At 36.2% G+C, this 18,927-nt stretch overlaps 1 protein-coding gene across 10 annotated transcripts in view; it reads left to right on the plus strand.

Moving 5' to 3' along the window:
* ITCH (itchy E3 ubiquitin protein ligase) overlaps positions 1 to 18,927 on the plus strand; it is a 102,301-nt gene that overhangs the window by 57,447 nt on the left and 25,927 nt on the right. For all 10 annotated transcript variants that reach the window (XM_081559823.1, XM_081559827.1, XM_081559821.1 and 7 more), the window contains 5 exons: positions 134 to 323; positions 1,523 to 1,618; positions 4,227 to 4,401; positions 8,687 to 8,756; positions 16,097 to 16,181. In XM_081559823.1, coding sequence (XP_081415949.1) covers positions 134 to 323; positions 1,523 to 1,618; positions 4,227 to 4,401; positions 8,687 to 8,756; positions 16,097 to 16,181 — 616 coding nt within the window. The remainder of the gene's footprint in view (positions 1 to 133; positions 324 to 1,522; positions 1,619 to 4,226; positions 4,402 to 8,686; positions 8,757 to 16,096; positions 16,182 to 18,927) is intronic.

Raw genomic sequence — 18,927 nt, forward strand, 5'->3', positions numbered from 1 at the left:
AAAGCAAAAATCATGCAAGTCAACATTTCATATAGTAAAAATAGAAACATCTGTCGTTTACCTTTTTATTTAAAATTCTATCCTGATTTTAAATTTCTAAAAATTGTTCTTCGGTTTTCCTCAAATCTTAAAGCATCTGTCAATGGCTCACCGTCTACCACTTCTGAAAGTGATGGCTCTAGTACAGGCTCTCTGCCACCAACAAATACAAATTCAAGTACATCTGAAGGAGCAACATCTGGATTAATAATTCCTCTTACTATATCTGGAGGTGCAGGCCCTAGACCATTAAATCCTGTACCTCAAGCTCCCCTCCCACCTGGGTGAGTAATTGTTTTTGGTTAACATTTGTTTTCTTTAGGCTTCTGCATAAACTTACTAATAAGGAAAATAGTACTGAATTCCATTCTTTTAAAAAAATATCACTGTGGTTATGCATGTGTGTTGGGAAGTCTAGAGTCAAACTGAACAAAATAGCTTGCCATATTTGAAATTACTCCCTCATTTTAAAGCCAACTGGAAGAAAAAAATTTTTTTTTTTTTTTTTTTTTTAATTTTTTTAAAGAAGGACTCTGAGCCTTAGGAACTTATCAAAGCCAAGAAATAAAATAGTTGCCTAATTCAGGTTGCCTTTTCTTTAAAGGGAAAATATAACTTAAATTTTATTTCTTTGCCATTGTAAAGTCATGGCAGAGTTGAATTTAGGAAACTGAAAAAAATTGCAACTCAATCTCATGTAAATCTCTACTTATTATTCTTAAAATTAATAATGCTGTAATAGTTACACAGAGATACATTGTGGCAGTCAAATTAATCCAGAGTTCAGAATGCTAATCAAAATTAACTAGATGATAAATTAAGAAACTTATGATGAGGATTTTAATTGCTAAAGAGACTATATTATTTATGTGGGTAGTTAGGCCATTTTCATTTTTGAAAGCCAGATTAGGAAATTCTTTGTGTTGGGGATTAGCAAAGAGAATCTGAATGGGTTCTTAGAAATAACTGGTTCTTCTGAACTCTGTTGGTTTATTCCTGTCTTTTTTACTTTGGGGATAAACCTACCAAGGAAACTAGAATACTCAGGTTCCCTTTGTCCTTAAGACTGCAGGAGCACATCTGATAAAGTCTTACTCTTTGATTTCAACTTGTCTAGAACCCAAACTGTCCTTTGCCCTTCGTTTAACAGCTCTCAGTCTTTCTTCAGACTTTGTAACAATAATTTCAGTTTTCTTTTCTACTCAAGTTCTATGGTATACTCTGATCCGATTGAAACAGATTTTGTCACCTGAGTGCATTGCCTCAACCTCTTTAGAAATAGAAGACATCTCCTCGAGCAGATACTTATGCAGGAGAAATCTCATCCACTTTTACCCTCAGGAAAACATTTCTTGACTTTATTCCTAAATTCCTTTGGTATCTGCTTTATATACTGAAATGCTCATTTGTCTCAACTCTGGGATTAAAAAAACAGGCAACTCATACATGTAGCTTATCAGCCTTTTAAATTTTGTGTTTTAAGATGGGAACAGAGAGTGGACCAGCATGGGCGAGTTTACTATGTAGATCATATTGAAAAAAGAACAACGTGGGATAGACCAGAACCTCTGCCTCCTGGGTAAGTGCCTGAATTGGGAAAAAAAAAAAGTATTCAGAACTATAGATTACATCTGTGGGGCTTCTTCCCAGGTGGCCCTAGTGGTAAAGAACTCCCGCTTGCCAGTGCAGGAGACATAAGAGACATGAGTTCTATCCCCAGGTCAGGGAGATCCCCTGGAGAAGGGCATGGCAACCCACTCCAGTATTCTTGCCTGAAGAATCCCCTGGACAGAGGAACTGGCAGGCTACAGTCTATAGCGTCACAAACAGTTGGACATGACTGAAGCGACTTAGCACTCACACAACATAGATTACTTCTATACAAAGTTTTCCCTGCCTTCCTCCTTTTCCTCTTCTGTCAGTCTTGTCTCTGTCTACTTTGCTTTATGATGGGTGCAGACTGAAAAGAGATTCTGGGAATTGATTTATCATGATGAAATACATATATTTTCACTCATTTCTGACCTAAAGAAAGATTCCCTAAGTTTACTTTGTGAATTTTTACCTGGCTCAAACTGCAGGGTTTTGAGAGTAGGGTTTTTTTTCCCCCTTATTTATTTTTATTGACATATGGTTGATTTACAGTGCTGTTAATTCCTATTGTACAGCATGCTGCTAAGTCACTTCAGTCATGTCTGACCCTTTGTGACCCTATGGACTGTAGCCTGCCAACTCTGCTGTCCACGGGATTTTCCAGGCAAGAATACTAGAGTGGGTTGCCATTTCCTCCTCCAGGGGATCTTCTCCACCCAGGGATCGAACCTGGATCTCCTTCGTTGCAGGCAGATTCTTTACCACTAAGCCACCTGGGAAGCCCCTGTTGTACAGCATAGTGATTCTGTTATACATATATATATTATTTTTAATATTCTTTTCCATTATGGTTCATCATAGAATATTTTTTCATGGGAGGATAATTCCTTTACAATGTTGTTGGTTTCTGCTGTACAACAGGATTAGTTTTTTTTTTAACTGAATAAGAATTATAGACCCTATCGTATTTATGGTAAAGTTCTTATAAAAGCTAATACATAATAGCAAAGTCATTATAAGATAGTTGGAGAAATATTAATATTAAAATGGGATATATTAATACATGGTGTTAATCATTTAACATTTATATGATATAAAATAATTGGAAGAAAATATTTTTATTTGAGGGAAGCCAGGAGTAAATACATGAAAATATTTAATCTTGCTAGTAATCTTAAATACACATCTAAAAGGTACAGTTTTGCTTGTTAAATTAACATATAATATCCAGTTTTGGTGAGATTGTAGGGGAACTTTGCCTCTTAATGTTGCTGGTGGTAGTATAAAATAGTTACAACTCTCACAGAAAGTATATATAACTGTAACAATACCCATACCCTTAGTAACCCTCTCCAGGAAATGTATCCTAAAGAAGTAATGCAAAGGAAGAAAAAATTTTTCAATACATAAAAGGTATTTATTATTTTACCACAGTTGGCCTGCATGCACAGATCAAAATATTGGGAAAATTCCAGGATGCCCCAAAAGACAAACCGTGAATTTGCCAAGCCCTGGCAACTGTTTACGTAACATTAATGTTATATTGACAACTATTTAGCATTTACATTGTATTAAGTATTGATAGTAACCTAGAAATGATTTAAAGTATATGGGAGGATGTGCCTGGTTATATGCAAATAAATGCCTTGCCATTTTATATGAGGGACTTGAGTATCCAAGGAGTGTCCTGGAACCAATTCTGGATAATATTAAACTAATAGACATAACCCCAAACGATCAGCCATGTAGACATCAAGTTACTTTGTCAATGTTTGCTTGAATGTTATCCATCCATTTCAAATGATAAATAAAATAGTTCTATTCTTGTGAAAAAATGCTTTTCCTGACATCTATGAAAAACGCTTGCACTCTCTGGCTCTTACATATGTTTCTGTTCCTATTAGGATTGCAACAGTGAAAAGAACATTTCAAACAAAGGAAATGAGAGCTTTTGTCTTACTGATTTGAGACTTAATCAGTTAAGATACATTATTTTAGAAACCTGACTGATACATCTTAACTTTTAAGAAGGAGATTTTTATATACATTCCTCTTCAGTTTGCTGATAGACCATTTAAAAACATATAAAAGGTCCTCCCTGGTGATGCAGTGGCTAAGAGTCTGCAATGCTGGGTATATGGGTTCGATCCCTGGTCCAGGGAGATTCCACATGCTTTGGAGCAGTTAAGCTCATGTGCTACAACTACTGAGCCCGTTCTCTAGAACTCTACAAGCTGCAGCTACTGAGGCTGCATGTTGCAACTCTGGAGCTCTGCTGAGCTCGCACGCCCTAGAGCCCGTGCTCCACAACAGGAGAAGCCCACACATTGCAACTGGAGAGTAGCCCTTACTCTGCACCTAGAGAAAACCTACACAGCAACAAAGACCTAGTGCAACCAAAAAATAATAAGTAAATAAGTTTTTAAAAACTGTAAAGTACATACATATAAAAGACTTCAGGTAACGGTAACTGAAAAGTAGTTGTGCAAGGTAAAATCTTACCAAATCTGTACCAGGGCTAAAATGAAGTCCCACTTAATTCTTAACTGTTTCACAAATATTTGTTGAATTCAGTTGTTTTTATCCTGATATAGCTGGGAACGGCGGGTTGACAACATGGGACGTATTTATTATGTTGACCATTTCACAAGAACAACAACGTGGCAGAGGCCAACATTGGAATCCGTCCGGAACTATGAACAGTGGCAGCTCCAGCGTAGTCAACTTCAGGGAGCTATGCAGCAATTTAACCAGAGGTTCATTTATGGGGTGAGCATATGTATTTGGCTTTATAACCTTAATGAGTGTTGAGTTTTAACCTTTTCTTACATATAAAATGTAAAGCACTAAAAAGAAAGTACAAATAGGACAGCAACCCAGTTGTTGCTGTTGATGATGATATTATTTTTCAACCTTGTTTCCCGTAGTCTGTGTAGGTGATTTATTCTTTTCTTTTTAAAATTTCCTAAAGTTCAACTTCTTTTGCTTTGTTACTGTCAGAAAAGAAGTTATGACAACTTAAAATTTGTTTACAAAAGAATAATAAAAATAAATCCAAGCAGTGTAAAAAGAATTCAAACAGTTGTGAATTTAAACAGTTCTAGCTTAGCAGAACATTAGACTGTTTGGGTCTAACAGCACCTGACTTAAGTGAAACTCATGATAGAATTGAATCATTTTGTAACATGTAAAGGTGAAATTTACACAATACATTATTTAGTGCTTGAGAAGACTAAAGAAGTTTGATTCCTTATAGAATTATGTTAAATATACTATTATGACTTTGAAACCATATTATCTTTGGTATCAAAATGTCTCCTTTCTGGAAATGGTTTAAATTTACATAAACCAGCTCCCAAGAGTTCAAGAGAAGCTGACCCTCTCCATTGCTGTCTCTTCCCTTCTACTGCCATCAGTATCATCTCTGTTAGAATCTATCAAAATAAATTCCTATTCTCAATAGGCATTACCTTTTTGCCTTTTCTCCGTATTTCTGTTTCTTGTACTTTGTCATCATAATAGTTACCACTCACTGATGTAGATAAATTTGCACCTTGCTCAGCAGCTTTCACTTCACCACCTGGTTATGACTAAGATAACTTTCTTTCATGTAACAGTTTTTCCTGCCAACTTCTGTAGACAGCTGTCAATGTTTTCCCCTTCCCGGTGGTTTTAGAAGTGAAATTAATTTTTGTCTCATCTACCTTACAGTTTTCTTTTTTTTCCAGTGCTGTTTTACATCTTCCTTTCTTTCTAAATTATAATCATCTTTGGTATACCTGGCCAAATTTCTTTTAGGTTTGAATGCCTAGCTGGCTTGTCTTCTTTAAAGCTAGTTTCCACATGGGTGTCCAGTGGAAAGAGCGTGGGCTTTGGAGTCAGACACATCTGGGTTCGAATCCTGGTTCCACAGTTACTTTCTCTGTATGACTTTGAGTAAGTTCCTTAACCTCATCAAGACTCATGTACTTTTATCTATACAGTAGATCCATAGATAAAATTACCTCAGTTTTTTTTTTTTTGGAGGATTCTGTAAGATAACGTTCCATATATTTTTGGCACATATTAAATGCATAGAAATGTCAGTTTTCATCTTTTTTTTAATATCTTTTCTCTCTTTTCTCTCCCTGCATTTCTATCCACAAATGCAGATGTGCATTTTAGAATACATGATCTTTTATTTTTATTGAAGTATAGTTGGTTTACAATATTTTATTAGTTTCAGGTACACAACATAGTTATTCAAATTTTTATAGATTATGTAACATTTAAAGGTACTGTATTGACTCTATTTCCTGTGCTATATAATATATTCTTGAAGCTTATTTATTTTATATGTAGTAGTTTTTTACCTTTTTTTTTTTTTTTACATGCTTCAATGCCATTCAGTTTTTTACCTTTTAATCCGTCTGTGTCTTGCTTCCCTCTTCCCACTGGAAACCATTAGTTTGTTCTCCCTGTGAATCTGTTTCTATTTTGATTATTCATTTGTTTTAGTTTTTATAGTTTTAGATTCCATATATAGGTGATAACATACAGTATTTGTCTTTCTCTGACTTATTTCACTAAATATGAACCCTCCAGGTTCATCCACTTTGTTGCAGATGGCAGAATGCCATTTTTTGGGGGGAGCTGCATAGTATTCCGTTGTGTATATATACTATATATTCTTTAGTTATTCATATGTTGATGGAACACTTAATGTTGCTTCTATATCTTTATTGGCTATTATAAATAATGCTACTGTGAACATTGGGGTGCATATATTTTTTTGAATTCAGATATATATATCCATGAATTGAGTTGTTCTATCATATGATAGGTATCTTTTTAGTCTTTTTGTTGTTTTTAGGTTTTTTTTGGCCATGCCACGCGCTTAGTTCCCCAGTCAGGGATTTAACCCAGGCCCTCTGCAGTGGAAGCATGAAATCTTAACCACTGGACCACCAGACAACTTCCTATTTTTAATCTTCTGAGTAATCTTCATACTGTATTCCAAAGTAGCTGCACCAATTATATTTCTGCCAGTAATATACAGGATTCCCTTTTTCTGTACATCCTTACCACATTTGTTATTTGTGACATTTGTGATGATAAGCATTCTGATGGGTGTGAGGTGATAGCTCATTGTGGTTTTGATTAGTGGTGTTGAGCATTTTTCATGTGCCTGTTGGCCTTCTGTTTCTAGTATATGATCTTTTAAAACCCTCTTTTTAAAGACAGTTGGAAAATTCCTAAAGCACCCACATTGTGTATTGCTTCATTGTAACTTAACCAATTTGATACTCTAACAAACTTTTCTTGAATTGCAGCTTTTGTTCATGAACCATTTTTTTCTTTTCTCCTGTCCACATTCCCACTCTTCACTCTTGTTATAGAGTGGTTCTAAATTATAAAGAACTTAAACAGCCTATTTTAGTTATGAACTGAATTGAACATTCTTAATGCTAGCTACTTAAAAAGTGATGAGGTGTTAAGAAAATCTGTTTATTCGGTAGGTGAAGTGGCCTTTGTACTGACCCTGGTTTTAGGGCAGCAGATGCTCATACACTCAGCATTTTTAACCTCAGAATGGATATGGTTGATGATGGATCATTGTGTAATGGCTCTGGCCCATGGCTTCATTGTGCCTATCCTTAGCTTATCTGTCCAGGGAAAAAGTCAGTGGGATAGGCTTGGGTCTTAGAAAAATTATCAGAGCAGTTTGTCATATGCTAAACTGCTCCTAACTGTTAACAAGGTTCAAACCTTGTATAGTGTTTCTCCTTGGCTTCCCTATTCCCTGTTTTTTCGTTATTGTGTCTATCAGGAGCAGGGCCAATCCTTGACCGGTCTATCTTCTATGAGCTTTTAAATGAGAAATGGAGTATCTCTCATATGCTTTTAAGACTTTTTAGTCAGTTAACTCAGTTTCCATAATAAATCAATAATATGGGGCGAAAACAACCAACAGTGGAGGAAACTGCTATAAATTTAGACTTAAGAGACTAAACCAATATGCAATATGATGATTTTGGATCCTGATTCTATCCAGTAAGTAACCAGAGGCATTTAATTAGAGATTGTGTATTAGATGATAAAATTAACATAGATTATTTGGTAGGTGTAATAATGATACTGTGATTATATAAGAAAATGTTCACAAATTTTAGGTATACTAAAATAGGAGTGAAATGATGACTTTTTTTCCCCCTCTTTTTTTGCTCAGTAAAGAATATGGAAGAAAAATAAATGTTGGCAGTTTTGGTTACTGTTGAATCTTGTTACTGGGTACATGGGGTACACTATCTTATTTTACTTGTGTATTTTTTCCCATAATTTTTAAAGGAGTTAGTCTATTATTTATTTGTCTTATCTTACAGAAGAAAGGGTTTAACCGCATCTTGCTGAGAGACCACAAAGTATCCCCCACTTTATTACATATTTAAACTAAAACACACTCGTTAACCCTTCATCCTACACACTCAGTATGACTTTTGCTTCTCTTTTTCCAGTGGTTGACTCCTATTTTCCTTTTATCTAGCCAGTCCTCTCTCTCCACCAGTGTGATAATTTCAAACAGATTTTTGAAATCTTCTCTACAGTTCTAGGCTTATCAACGCCTTCCAAACTGGAATTCTTTCCTTTTACTCATCTAATAGCCTATTCTTCATGTTCCTCCAGCTCTCTTCTCACGATTTTGGGGTTAGAAATACAAGATTTTTCTCAGCCAGCTGATGACTGAGTACTGTTACTCTTAAGTGACTTTTGTAGGGTTTATATATTTCTCTGATTTACTGATTTAAAGCTAAGTAAGGGGAACAATGGTCAATTTGGGTGTAAAATTACTTGTAATACTTGAATATCAGATAGTTTCAAATATTGACAGATTTTTTTTTTTTTCATGAGAATGCATTGACTTTCGTTCTTGACTTTCATTCATACTTCTCTAAGATGTGGACTGTATAAGAGTATGTTATGTTGCACATGGCCAGGGAAGGCTTATCAGAATTCATAAGCTTGCTTTCCAATTATCTGTTAGTTATTTAACCATTTTGGGGATGGTTCTTTTTAGAATCAAGATTTGTTTGCTACATCACAAAATAAAGAATTTGATCCCCTGGGTCCCCTGCCACCTGGATGGGGTAAGTCACATGGATTTTTTAAATTAAATTCAGTCATTTTAACAATTACGTATTTATGAATGGATGATAAACCTTGCTCTTGCTTGAGTGAATATCTGAGAAGCTTTTTGGGTGTCTTGGTTTAATTTGGAGTGCCAAATAGGCATTAAATTCCCCAAATGTTCTAAGTTACTCTTCTAAAATTTAAAAGTATTTTGCCCACTCAGCATAAGAAGGACTGGGTTATGATCCTCAAGAAAATCTGGATGGACCTCCAGAGCATTATGCTTAGTGAAAAAAATTTATTTCAAAAGATTATGTTCTAATATGATTCAATTTATATAACATTCTTAAAATGACAAAACTATAGATATGAAAAATAGATTAGCAGTTGCCAGGAGATAGCGGCTGACTGGTAGGTGGTTCCGAATACAGGAGTTAACATGAGTGGTTCTTACGTAGTGGTGGAACAGTTCTGTCCCTTGACTGTGGTGGTGATTACACAGATCTGTACATGGAATAAAAGTGTATAGAACTATATATTACAGAAATGAATTCAAACTTTAAAAATTAGTAAAGATTGAGTTAAGTTCATAGTCAACAGTAATGTATCAGTGTCAGTTTCCTGATTTTGATACTCTGCTATAGCTACATAAGATATCATCATTGGGGTAAACTGATTGAAGGGTATATGAGATTCTTTGAACACTTTTTGCTTCATGCTGTAATACTTATTTCAAAATAGAAAGCTTTAAAAATGATTTTGATCATACTGGTGCTTTTAAAACACAGTTCAGAGGTTGACAGAGTCAATGTTATCTGAAAGAACAATGGAAGGGGGAACATGGTGTAGGATACTGACTTTGTGTCCTGCAGTGGAATACTTGAGTAAGCTCTGTTATCAAGTCCCTTAGTTATTGAAACTTTGTTAATAGACTTTAAGATGAGCCTGCCCTACCAGATTATTATATATGTGTTATATAAGTCATAGAGCTGTAGTAAGTTTCTAGAGTAAACATGACAATATAGAAACAGTTCTGCATGGAAGAGAAAGACTATATCAATAGAAAGTGGAAAACAACAGAGTAAAACCATTTATGGAACCAGTTGAAGTTTTAGCTTCAAGATATTTCAGAAAGTAATAATTCTAGGTAGTCTTGTTGGGAAACATCAGTTTGATAGATTGCTCTAGCATTGTTTTAGGAATGGAGGGGAAAAAATTGATGTCAAGGTCACATGAATCTGGGCAATAAATGAAATTGGCTGTTTAAGACTGCCTTTCAGTTACAGCTCAGCTGGTAAAGAATCCACCTGCAAGGCAGGGGATCTGGGTTCGATCCCTGGGTTGCGACGATCCCCTGGAGAAGGGAAAGGCTACCTACTCCAGTACTCTGGCCTAGAGAATTCTATGGAACTGTATAGTCCATGGGGTCACAAAGAGTCGGACATGACTGAGTGACTTTCACTTACCACAGAATACACAGAAGAACTGTGCAAAAAAGGTGTTAATAACCGGATAACCATGATGGTGTGACCATACACCTAAAGCTGGACATCCTAGACTGTGAAGTCAAGTGAGCCTTAGGAGGCATTACTACAAACAAAGCTAGTGGACGTGATGGAATTCTAGCTGAGCTATTTCAAATCCTTAAAGATGATGCTGTTAAAGTGCTGCACTCACTATATCACCAAATTTGGAAAACTCAGCAGTGGCCACTGGACTGAAAAAGGTCAGTTTTTGTTCTAATCCCAAAGAAGGACAATGCCAAAGAATGTTCAAAGTACCACACCATTGCATTCATTTTGGGTGCAAGAAGGTAATGCTCAAAATCCTTCAAGCTAGGCTTCAACAGCATGTGAACCTAGAACTTCCAAATGTACTAGCTGTATTTAGAAAAGGCAGAGGAACCAGAGATAAAATTGCCAACATCCATTGGATCATAGAAAAAGCAAGAAATTCTAGAAAAACATTTACTTCTGCTTCACTGACTATACTAAATAAAGCCTTTGACAGTGTGGATCACAACAAACTGTGGAAAATTCTTCAAGAGCTAGGAATATCAGACCACCTCACCTGCCTCCTAAGAAACTTGTGAGTAGGTCAAGAAGCAACAGTTAGAACTGGACATGAAGCAACAAACTGATTGAAAATTGGGAAAGGAATATGTAAAGACTGTATATTTTCATCCTGCTTATTTAACGTATATACAGAGTACATCATGTGAAATGCCAGGCTGGATGAAGCTCAAGCTGGAATCAAGATTGCCAGGAGAAATACCAATAACCTCAGGTATACAGATGACACTACTGTAATGGCAGAAAGGGAGAGGAACTGAAGAGCCTTTTGATGGAAGTGAAAGAGTGAGTGAAAAAGCTGGTTTTAAACTCAGCATTCAGAAAACTAAGATCATGGCATTTGGTTCCATGACTTCATGGCAAGTAGATGGGAAGAAAATGGAAACAGTGACAGACTTTATTTTTTTGGTCTCCAAAATCACTATGGATGGTGACTGCAGCCATGAAATTAAAAGACATTTGCTCCTTGGAAGAAAAGCTATGACCAACCTAGACAGCCTATTAAAAAGCAGAGACATCATTTTGCTGACAAAGGTCCATGTAGTCAAACCTGTGGTTTTTCCATTAGTCATGTATGGATGTGAGACTTGGACCATAAAGAAGGCTGAGTGCCAAAAAATAGATGCTTTCAAACTTGTGCTGGAGAAGACTCTTTTGAGAGTCCCTTGGACAGCAAGGAGATCAAACCAGTCCTAAAGGATATCAACCCTGAATATTTGTTGGAAGGACTTTACTGAAGCTGAAGCTGCAGTACTTTGGCCACCTGTTGTGAAGAGCTGACTCATTGGAAAGGACCCTGGTGCTGAGAAAGATTGAGGGCAGGAGGAGAAGGGGGGCGATAGAGGATGAGATGACTGGATGTCATCATTGACTCAATGAACAAGTTTGAGCAAACTCTGGGAGATAGTAAAGGACAGGGAAGCCTGGCGTGCTGCAGTCCATGGAGTCACAGAGAGTCAGACACGACTGAGCGACTGAACAACAATTGCCCCTGAAGTTATTTATCCTTAACATTCCTGTGAATCAGAGATAGAAAATGTAATAGTTCATAGTTATAACTATTGTTGTTACTAGCTTATAAAACAAAAGGAAGACATATGAAAGTGGTAAAGGTCTTTATTCACCAGTGTCTGGTAGTTTGGTAAGGGGTCTTTTGGCTCTGTAGGACCTTATAATGGACAATGTATGATTGGTATGAAGTACTTTAGAAAAAATTGTTGTTCTTAGACATACCGAACTAGAGCTGTTTGGTTGCATTCCCTGGCATGAATGGTCTTCTCAGCTTTATTTCAGGAGTTGTTTTACATTCATGTTACAGAAGAGAGGCTTATGGACTGAAACATCTGTAGGTTGTATATTAATCCTCTTGATTTTATTGCAGAAAAACCTTGACCTGATTGGCTTTTGTTAGAAACACAAACTAGTTTGCATCTTCTCTAGGGTAGCTGTTAAGAAAAATTGTTTCTTATTCACAGAAGCATGAATTGCAGTCTGTGTTGCCTTGATTTGAAAAGCCTTTCCTGCAGAGCTAGTCCTTGTTTCTGTGTTTATCATCATATCATCAGGATCTTTCTCATTTTTATTTTAGCCAACAACATCTCCCTAAAATACTGCCTCTAGAGACCCAGTCCCTCCTTATGTATGTTATCAGAATTTTTCCTTGTTTATTTTACGTTCTGCTTATTTTTAGGTTTCACGCTTCTGAAGTTGAGGTGCGACCCCTCCCCCTTCTTAAATGAGTTCATGATCATCCTGTTATTTAGACTGAGCACTGCTTTATGATTCTCTGCCTTTGGGGCATATGCTTTATTTGTGGAAGCAGTGATGTCTCTGGTATTAAATGAGAAGCACCTGATAATCCCAGTTTATAGCCTGTGTTGATGTTCTGAAATTGTCAGCATTATTTTTGTGATGCCATGTATTTTTAAATCTCACTTCCTCACCCTTTCAGACTTTTGTATGCTTGGACTAGACATTACTATCTTAGAAGCTGACAGTGAAGAATTTGTAACACATGCAAACTGTAGAGGCTGGAGAACAAAGAATGCTTTTGGTTCAACAATATAGTCTAATAGGGCTTTTTATAGCTGGTTTACCCATCAAGTACAAAGCTGTCTTCTCATTTTCAGAGTTGCTATGAAAGAATACATAGAACATCAAGAAGCTTCTGTTATTCAGTGCCTTATTCATCAGGTCAGGAAATGGTTTGATGTGTATTCAGGTTTGGTGTTCAGTAATTTCAGAATTGTTTATCATGTGATTTTTCAACAAAGTAAGAAATCAGCTCTGTAATCACAGTACATCTCATTAAGCACATGAGCCTTCAGTTTGCAAGTTTGAGGTTCCATCTTTGAAGTTTTGGTCTTCACAGCTTCTTCCAAGAAACGCTGGTATCAGCACTATATACTTAGAACAAATATAGAAATAAGTTTGCTTTTTTTTTTTCCCCTGGGTAAAACCATTTTGTTAACCTACCAAAGCACTTCATTTTGATTTCTGATTTGGAGTACAACCATTAAACGTGGCTCACAAGAAAATACAATTACTATTCAACTACAATTACAGGAGTTTGAAACCTCACTCATTGTTCGTACAATACTTTTACGACTTCATACAACTGTACAGTCTATTTAAGCTAAGTTTAAGTTTATTGCTAACCAAAAGACCAACATCAAAGACCTATAGTTTTGTAACAACAGAAGAATAACTTACGTTAGAAATACACTTTGCTTTAAAAACCACTTGACTAGTGATGTGTATGGTTTCCTTATTCTTTTAAGTTTTTTATCCACTTTATCTTACCTCATGTTAGCTTTTGATGGAGTTTTGTTTTTGTTTTGAAATGTTTTTAAGCTTTTATTTAGAAAGCCTACCTAGTAAAGTCACAGAACTACAAAATGTGTGAGCTGTAATCTAAGTGCACAAACTAAATATTTAAAATGTCAAAAAGTATTATTCACATTTTTCATTGAACAGAGAAACTGTTTGGATAAGATATTTAAAAATGATAAATACCAAAACATGCCAAAAAAAAGTTTTGGAATAAGGCAAAACTATTCCAAAGCCTTAAATCTGTTTATCTGAAAAGAAAAAAAAGGAAAATCTCCTTGCCATCCCTAGCTTCATGCCACCATTCAATAAACATTGACCATGGGTAAGATGAAGGTGTCCTTAGCTGAGGTCAGTAACTCACCATGCTTCTCAGACCTCAGACCCCTTGGAGAACCCAGGCAGTGACTCTGTTCATGTTGGGTTTTTGAGAGAATCTCTGGCCCTGAAATCTGAACTTATATGGCAGTTAATAGATAAATATATACTCAGCTAGGCGCTTATGATGTTAATTTTAGATTACAAAAGTGACTTAAGATTGTTGGTGTACAAGAAATTTATAAATTCTGTAAGTGTATTTAAAAATTTAAATTAAACTATCTGGAACATTAACTTACTTTTTAATTTATTATGCAGCTAGCTGTAGTACTGTGGATGCTTCTTTTTGCCTCAGAGACAGCTCTTAAAGTTGGTTACATGTTTCCACACTCAAGGTGCCATGACCAGCAAAGCCATTGTTCCTATCTAGGGTGTGTCACAAGATACAGAGTTTATTTTCTGTATTTAAGGTGTGTCACAAGATGCAGAGTCCACATCCTATATTTTGTATATTCCAGAAGTTTTGTTTCCATTTTAAGCTCAGCTAGTAGAGGAAGTAGCAGAGCTGTCAGGAGCAGATTCATGATACTCACCAATATATTCCTTCTTTCCCAGCACCAGCCTCACCCCCACCTTCCACCCCATACCCCAGTATCATCACTGCTACTTGAGATCATGGATTCAGTGCTGGAGAGAAGTTGGAAGTTATAATTTGGCCTGACACTCATTCTGCAATATCTTGCTTAAAGAAAATTCCAAAAGATTTACATAAGTGTTGTTTGAAAAATAGACATGAACTTTCAAACCATAGGAATAAAAACTGGTTTTCTCACCATGGAGTTAAACTTAATTTTTTTTATAATTGCTAATTTTAAGGTAACCATGCGTTTTAAAAAGTAGGAATCCATTTTATAATATTGAATGCTTAATTGTTCATTTTGAGACATCTTGGCCAAATTTAAAAGATTTAGACACTGGAAGAGACCTATCTTGTGAATAATTAATTTCTAATGGAGCAGAGAAAACAGTAATTCAAACAGCAGAACTAATGTTAATATTAAAATTTCAAAGCTACTTGGTTATTAAAGGAAAATTACATCTATACATCTTCTAAACTTAATGAGAAAGCTCAGAGAAGCAGAACAATTGTGTAGAATGAGTATAAGAGAACTAGGAGAATCCTAAAACAAGATGCAGGTGGGGAAACACACAGCTTCAGATACAGATACAGTAAATTAAAGAGTTGAGCCCTGCTGCCCAACTCGGGTGTAAAAAGTTACTATAGATATTTAGGATAGGAAACTGGTTGTATTAAGAAACAAGATGTATTTTGAAACAATGTCTTCTCTAGTTGATTAATATAGCATATAGCAAAGCATAGAGCAAAGAAACAGGCTTCCCTGGTGATTCAGATGGTAAAGAATTCACCTGCAATGCAGAAGACCCAGGTTTGATCCCTGGGTCAGGAAGATCCTCTGGAGAAGGGAATGGCTACCTTCTTAAGTATTTTTGCCTGGAGAATCCTATGGACAGAGGAGCTTGGCAGGCTCCAGTCCATGGGGTCACAAAGAGTCAGACACGACTCAGTGACTCAGCACATAACAAAGAAACAGTTAAGTTACATACCCCCATTATATTTTCAGAAATGAGATGGTGCGATATGAAAAAAAATATCTGAATGGAGATGTCAGTTTCCATCCTGCAGCAGCCAGAGTCTAGCTACTACTTAATTCTGAGATTCGAGGCAGATAACTTAGCCTATCTGAAAATCCTTATCTTTAAGATAAATGAAAACTACCTTCTCTGTGGGACTGTGAAGGTTAATATGAGGTCATGTATGCAAATTTAAAACAGTTAATTATTCTTGCTGTTGTTGGTTAGGTTGAACAGAAAGATTCTGTGGGCAGAATATTGTGAATTATATCTGTTTAGTTTCTAGGATATAATGATATTTTTATAACTTGAGTAAGTATGTAGATTTAGTAGTGAAAGAATAAATTAAAGCTTTTAAAGTTATGATGTAAAAACTACAAAATCAACAGTGCAATGAAAAATGGCAGAGTCAGCCCATCTTAATTTTAGGAAGAAGACTATGCCAACTCTAACGCTTTGCCTTTTTTTTTTTTTCTGTTTTAAAGAGAAGAGAACGGACAGCAATGGTAGAGTATATTTTGTCAACCACAACACTCGTATTACACAATGGGAAGACCCCAGAAATCAAGGGTAAGAACTTGTAGTTATTAGTATACAGATAACCTCTTAAAGATTATACCATATTTCCAACTCATTTATGAAAAAGATCAAACTTACATATTCTTTCCCCAAAGGTCTTAATCACCCACATATTTTAGAAAGAGAAAAAAATATACTATTACATATTTTTTTCCCCCAAAGTTACCTGTTTGTTATAAGACCAGCTCACTAATTCTAAAGCAGGGTTTTGCAAGCTGAGATCCCTCAGTAGAATTCAGGGGGTATGTGACTTAGAGGGGGGAAAAGACATGTTCATGTGTGCAGGACCAAGGTCCAAACCTTTACCTGAAACTGAGTGTTCTTTCCATTATGACTGTAGGTCACAACTATAGTAGCATTAACAATCCTAGGACTTTGCCACCGGTAGAAATCACAGATTTTTTTAAAATACCATTCTGCAGTTGTTGCATATATTTCAAAATACTGTTTACATACATCATTACAAGAACTTGCTGGTTAATATGTCACTAAAGGGATACATTATTACAAGCTTGTCTTTTTAATATTTACTATGTGTATAAAATTGTCTTTGTGGCATTGTGATACTGTATGTATTAGTTTGCTAGAGCTGCTTTAACAGTACCACATATGGAGTGACTTGAACAACAGAAATTTGTCTTATACATAAAAACATAATATTTCATATCATTTTATGTTGCTTTAAAATCTTATGTTTTTAAAAGAAATATTTATATAGGCCACACCAGCTGGTGGGGCTTCCCAGGTGGTGCTAGTGGTAAAGAATCCGCCTAAAATACAGGAGACGAAAGAGATAGTGGTTTTATCCCTGGGTCGGGAATATCCTCTGGAGGAGGGCACGGCAACCCACTCTAGTATTCTTGCCTGGAGAATCCCATGGACAGAGGACCCTGGCGGGCTGCAGTCTGTGGGGTCACAAGCAGTCGGACATGACCAAAGTGACTTAGCATGCAAGACATTAGCAACAAGCTGGGAGGTCTCCAGGAGTACTTTCACTTGAGACTGACTACAAATTTAGGGCATCTCCCCAGTGACTTTCAGGTTTAATACCTCACTAGAGAGACTTGAACTCATCGAAACCTTTTATACTCACAGCCATATTTGTTACTGGTAAAGGATATAAATTAGAACAATAGAAGGAAGAGATGTTTAGGGCAGAGCCTGAGAAGGGTTCCAGATACCCAGAATTGATGTGGAATATAGTATGTGTTGAATATTACCAATCAGGGAATCTCACCTTTCTAGTATCCAGAGTTTTTTATTGGGGCTCCATCATGTACTGCCTGCAAAGCTAACCTTGAGTTTCCAGCTCTTCCTCAAAGATGGGCTAATACCTTTTAGTGTCTAGTTGATTCCAGAGGTCAGAGCTGATAATGGCATATATCCCAAAGCCTCCTTCATAAACCACCTGATTGGCGGTCTGATGTTTGAAGACCCTAAGCTTCAAAGGGGCTTCAAAGTATCTTCAAACAGAGATATTCTTGACAGGCAGGATATTCCAGAGGCGTAGAGATCTTCTCCCAGTAGCTGAGGGCAGAGGTCTGATCTCTATTTGGGTGTGATTAAATCTTCACATCTCACATAGGTCAGAGTTTTAAGAACCTCTATTTTAAAGGTATGCTTTAAATTTAAAATCTATTTTTGGGTACCAGCAGATCACATTTTATAGAGTTATAGTATTTAAATATTTTTGGGACTTCCCTGGTGGTCCAGTGGATAGAATCCATCTGCCAGTGCAGGGGACATGGGTTCAATCCCTGATCTGGGAAGATCCCACATGCTGCAGAGCAGCTAAGTTCATGCACCGCAACTACTGAAACCCATGTGCCTAGAGCCCATGTTCCACAGTAACAGAAGCCACTGGAATGAGAAGTCTTTAGACCGCAACTAGAGAATAGCTCCCGCTCAACACAGTTAGAGAAAGCCCATGTGCAGCAACAGAGAGCAGCCTAAATAAATAGAATACTTAACTTTCAACTTTAAAAATATGTATTTTCAGTTTCTTACAAAGTAATAATTAAGAATTTCATAGGTAACATTTTTAATTTTAAAATTCTATCACTAAGGATAGACTAGACCACATCACCTTTCTCTAATTTGCCATCATTTTTCGTTCTCCCTTGAGCCTTTTAAAGTTTCAGAGTGGAAATAAGAATCATATTTTTACAAATAATACCAATGAGCCAGTTCTATCTAATTTGTTTTCAAGACACTTTATTACTGATACTGTCTTGCAAATATGATTACAACAAATGAGAAGTGTTATCTTCTTAAAAGTTTTAGATAGTCTATTTGTCTGACATTTGCATGTAGTTCTGTGAATATAGTTAAATGTTAACTTTTTGACGTGGTTCACAAAATATTGTTCTAGGCAGTGATTCTAAGCCTTTTGTTCTTCTGAAGTAAACTTGAGGAAAGTGACACTCCTGTCAGCAATAGTGGCTCTCTAAAACAATGAGATTACATGCCACCAACCCCTCCTTTTCCTCCTTTCTGATGTGAACTTGAACATTTCCATTGTTTTGTCATCTCACCAAACCCACCAGATGAGAAAATTGAAACTGGAGAATAGACAAAAATGAATTGGAAAATACGGATAAAACTTGAAACATTGAAGTTTAAAGACTTTAAGCAAGATCTTAAGACAGGTATTAAGTAAGTGGGTAGGCATACTGCCTTAGAAAGATTTGAGTTGCCTTAACAGAAATAATAGAGATTCTGGACAAGGGGAAAGTCT

Source organism: Giraffa tippelskirchi, chromosome 13 (genome assembly GCF_054371585.1).
Source record: "Giraffa tippelskirchi isolate mGirTip1 chromosome 13, T2T-mGirTip1v1.2.pri, whole genome shotgun sequence".
NCBI classification, from domain to species: Eukaryota; Metazoa; Chordata; class Mammalia; order Artiodactyla; family Giraffidae; genus Giraffa; species Giraffa tippelskirchi.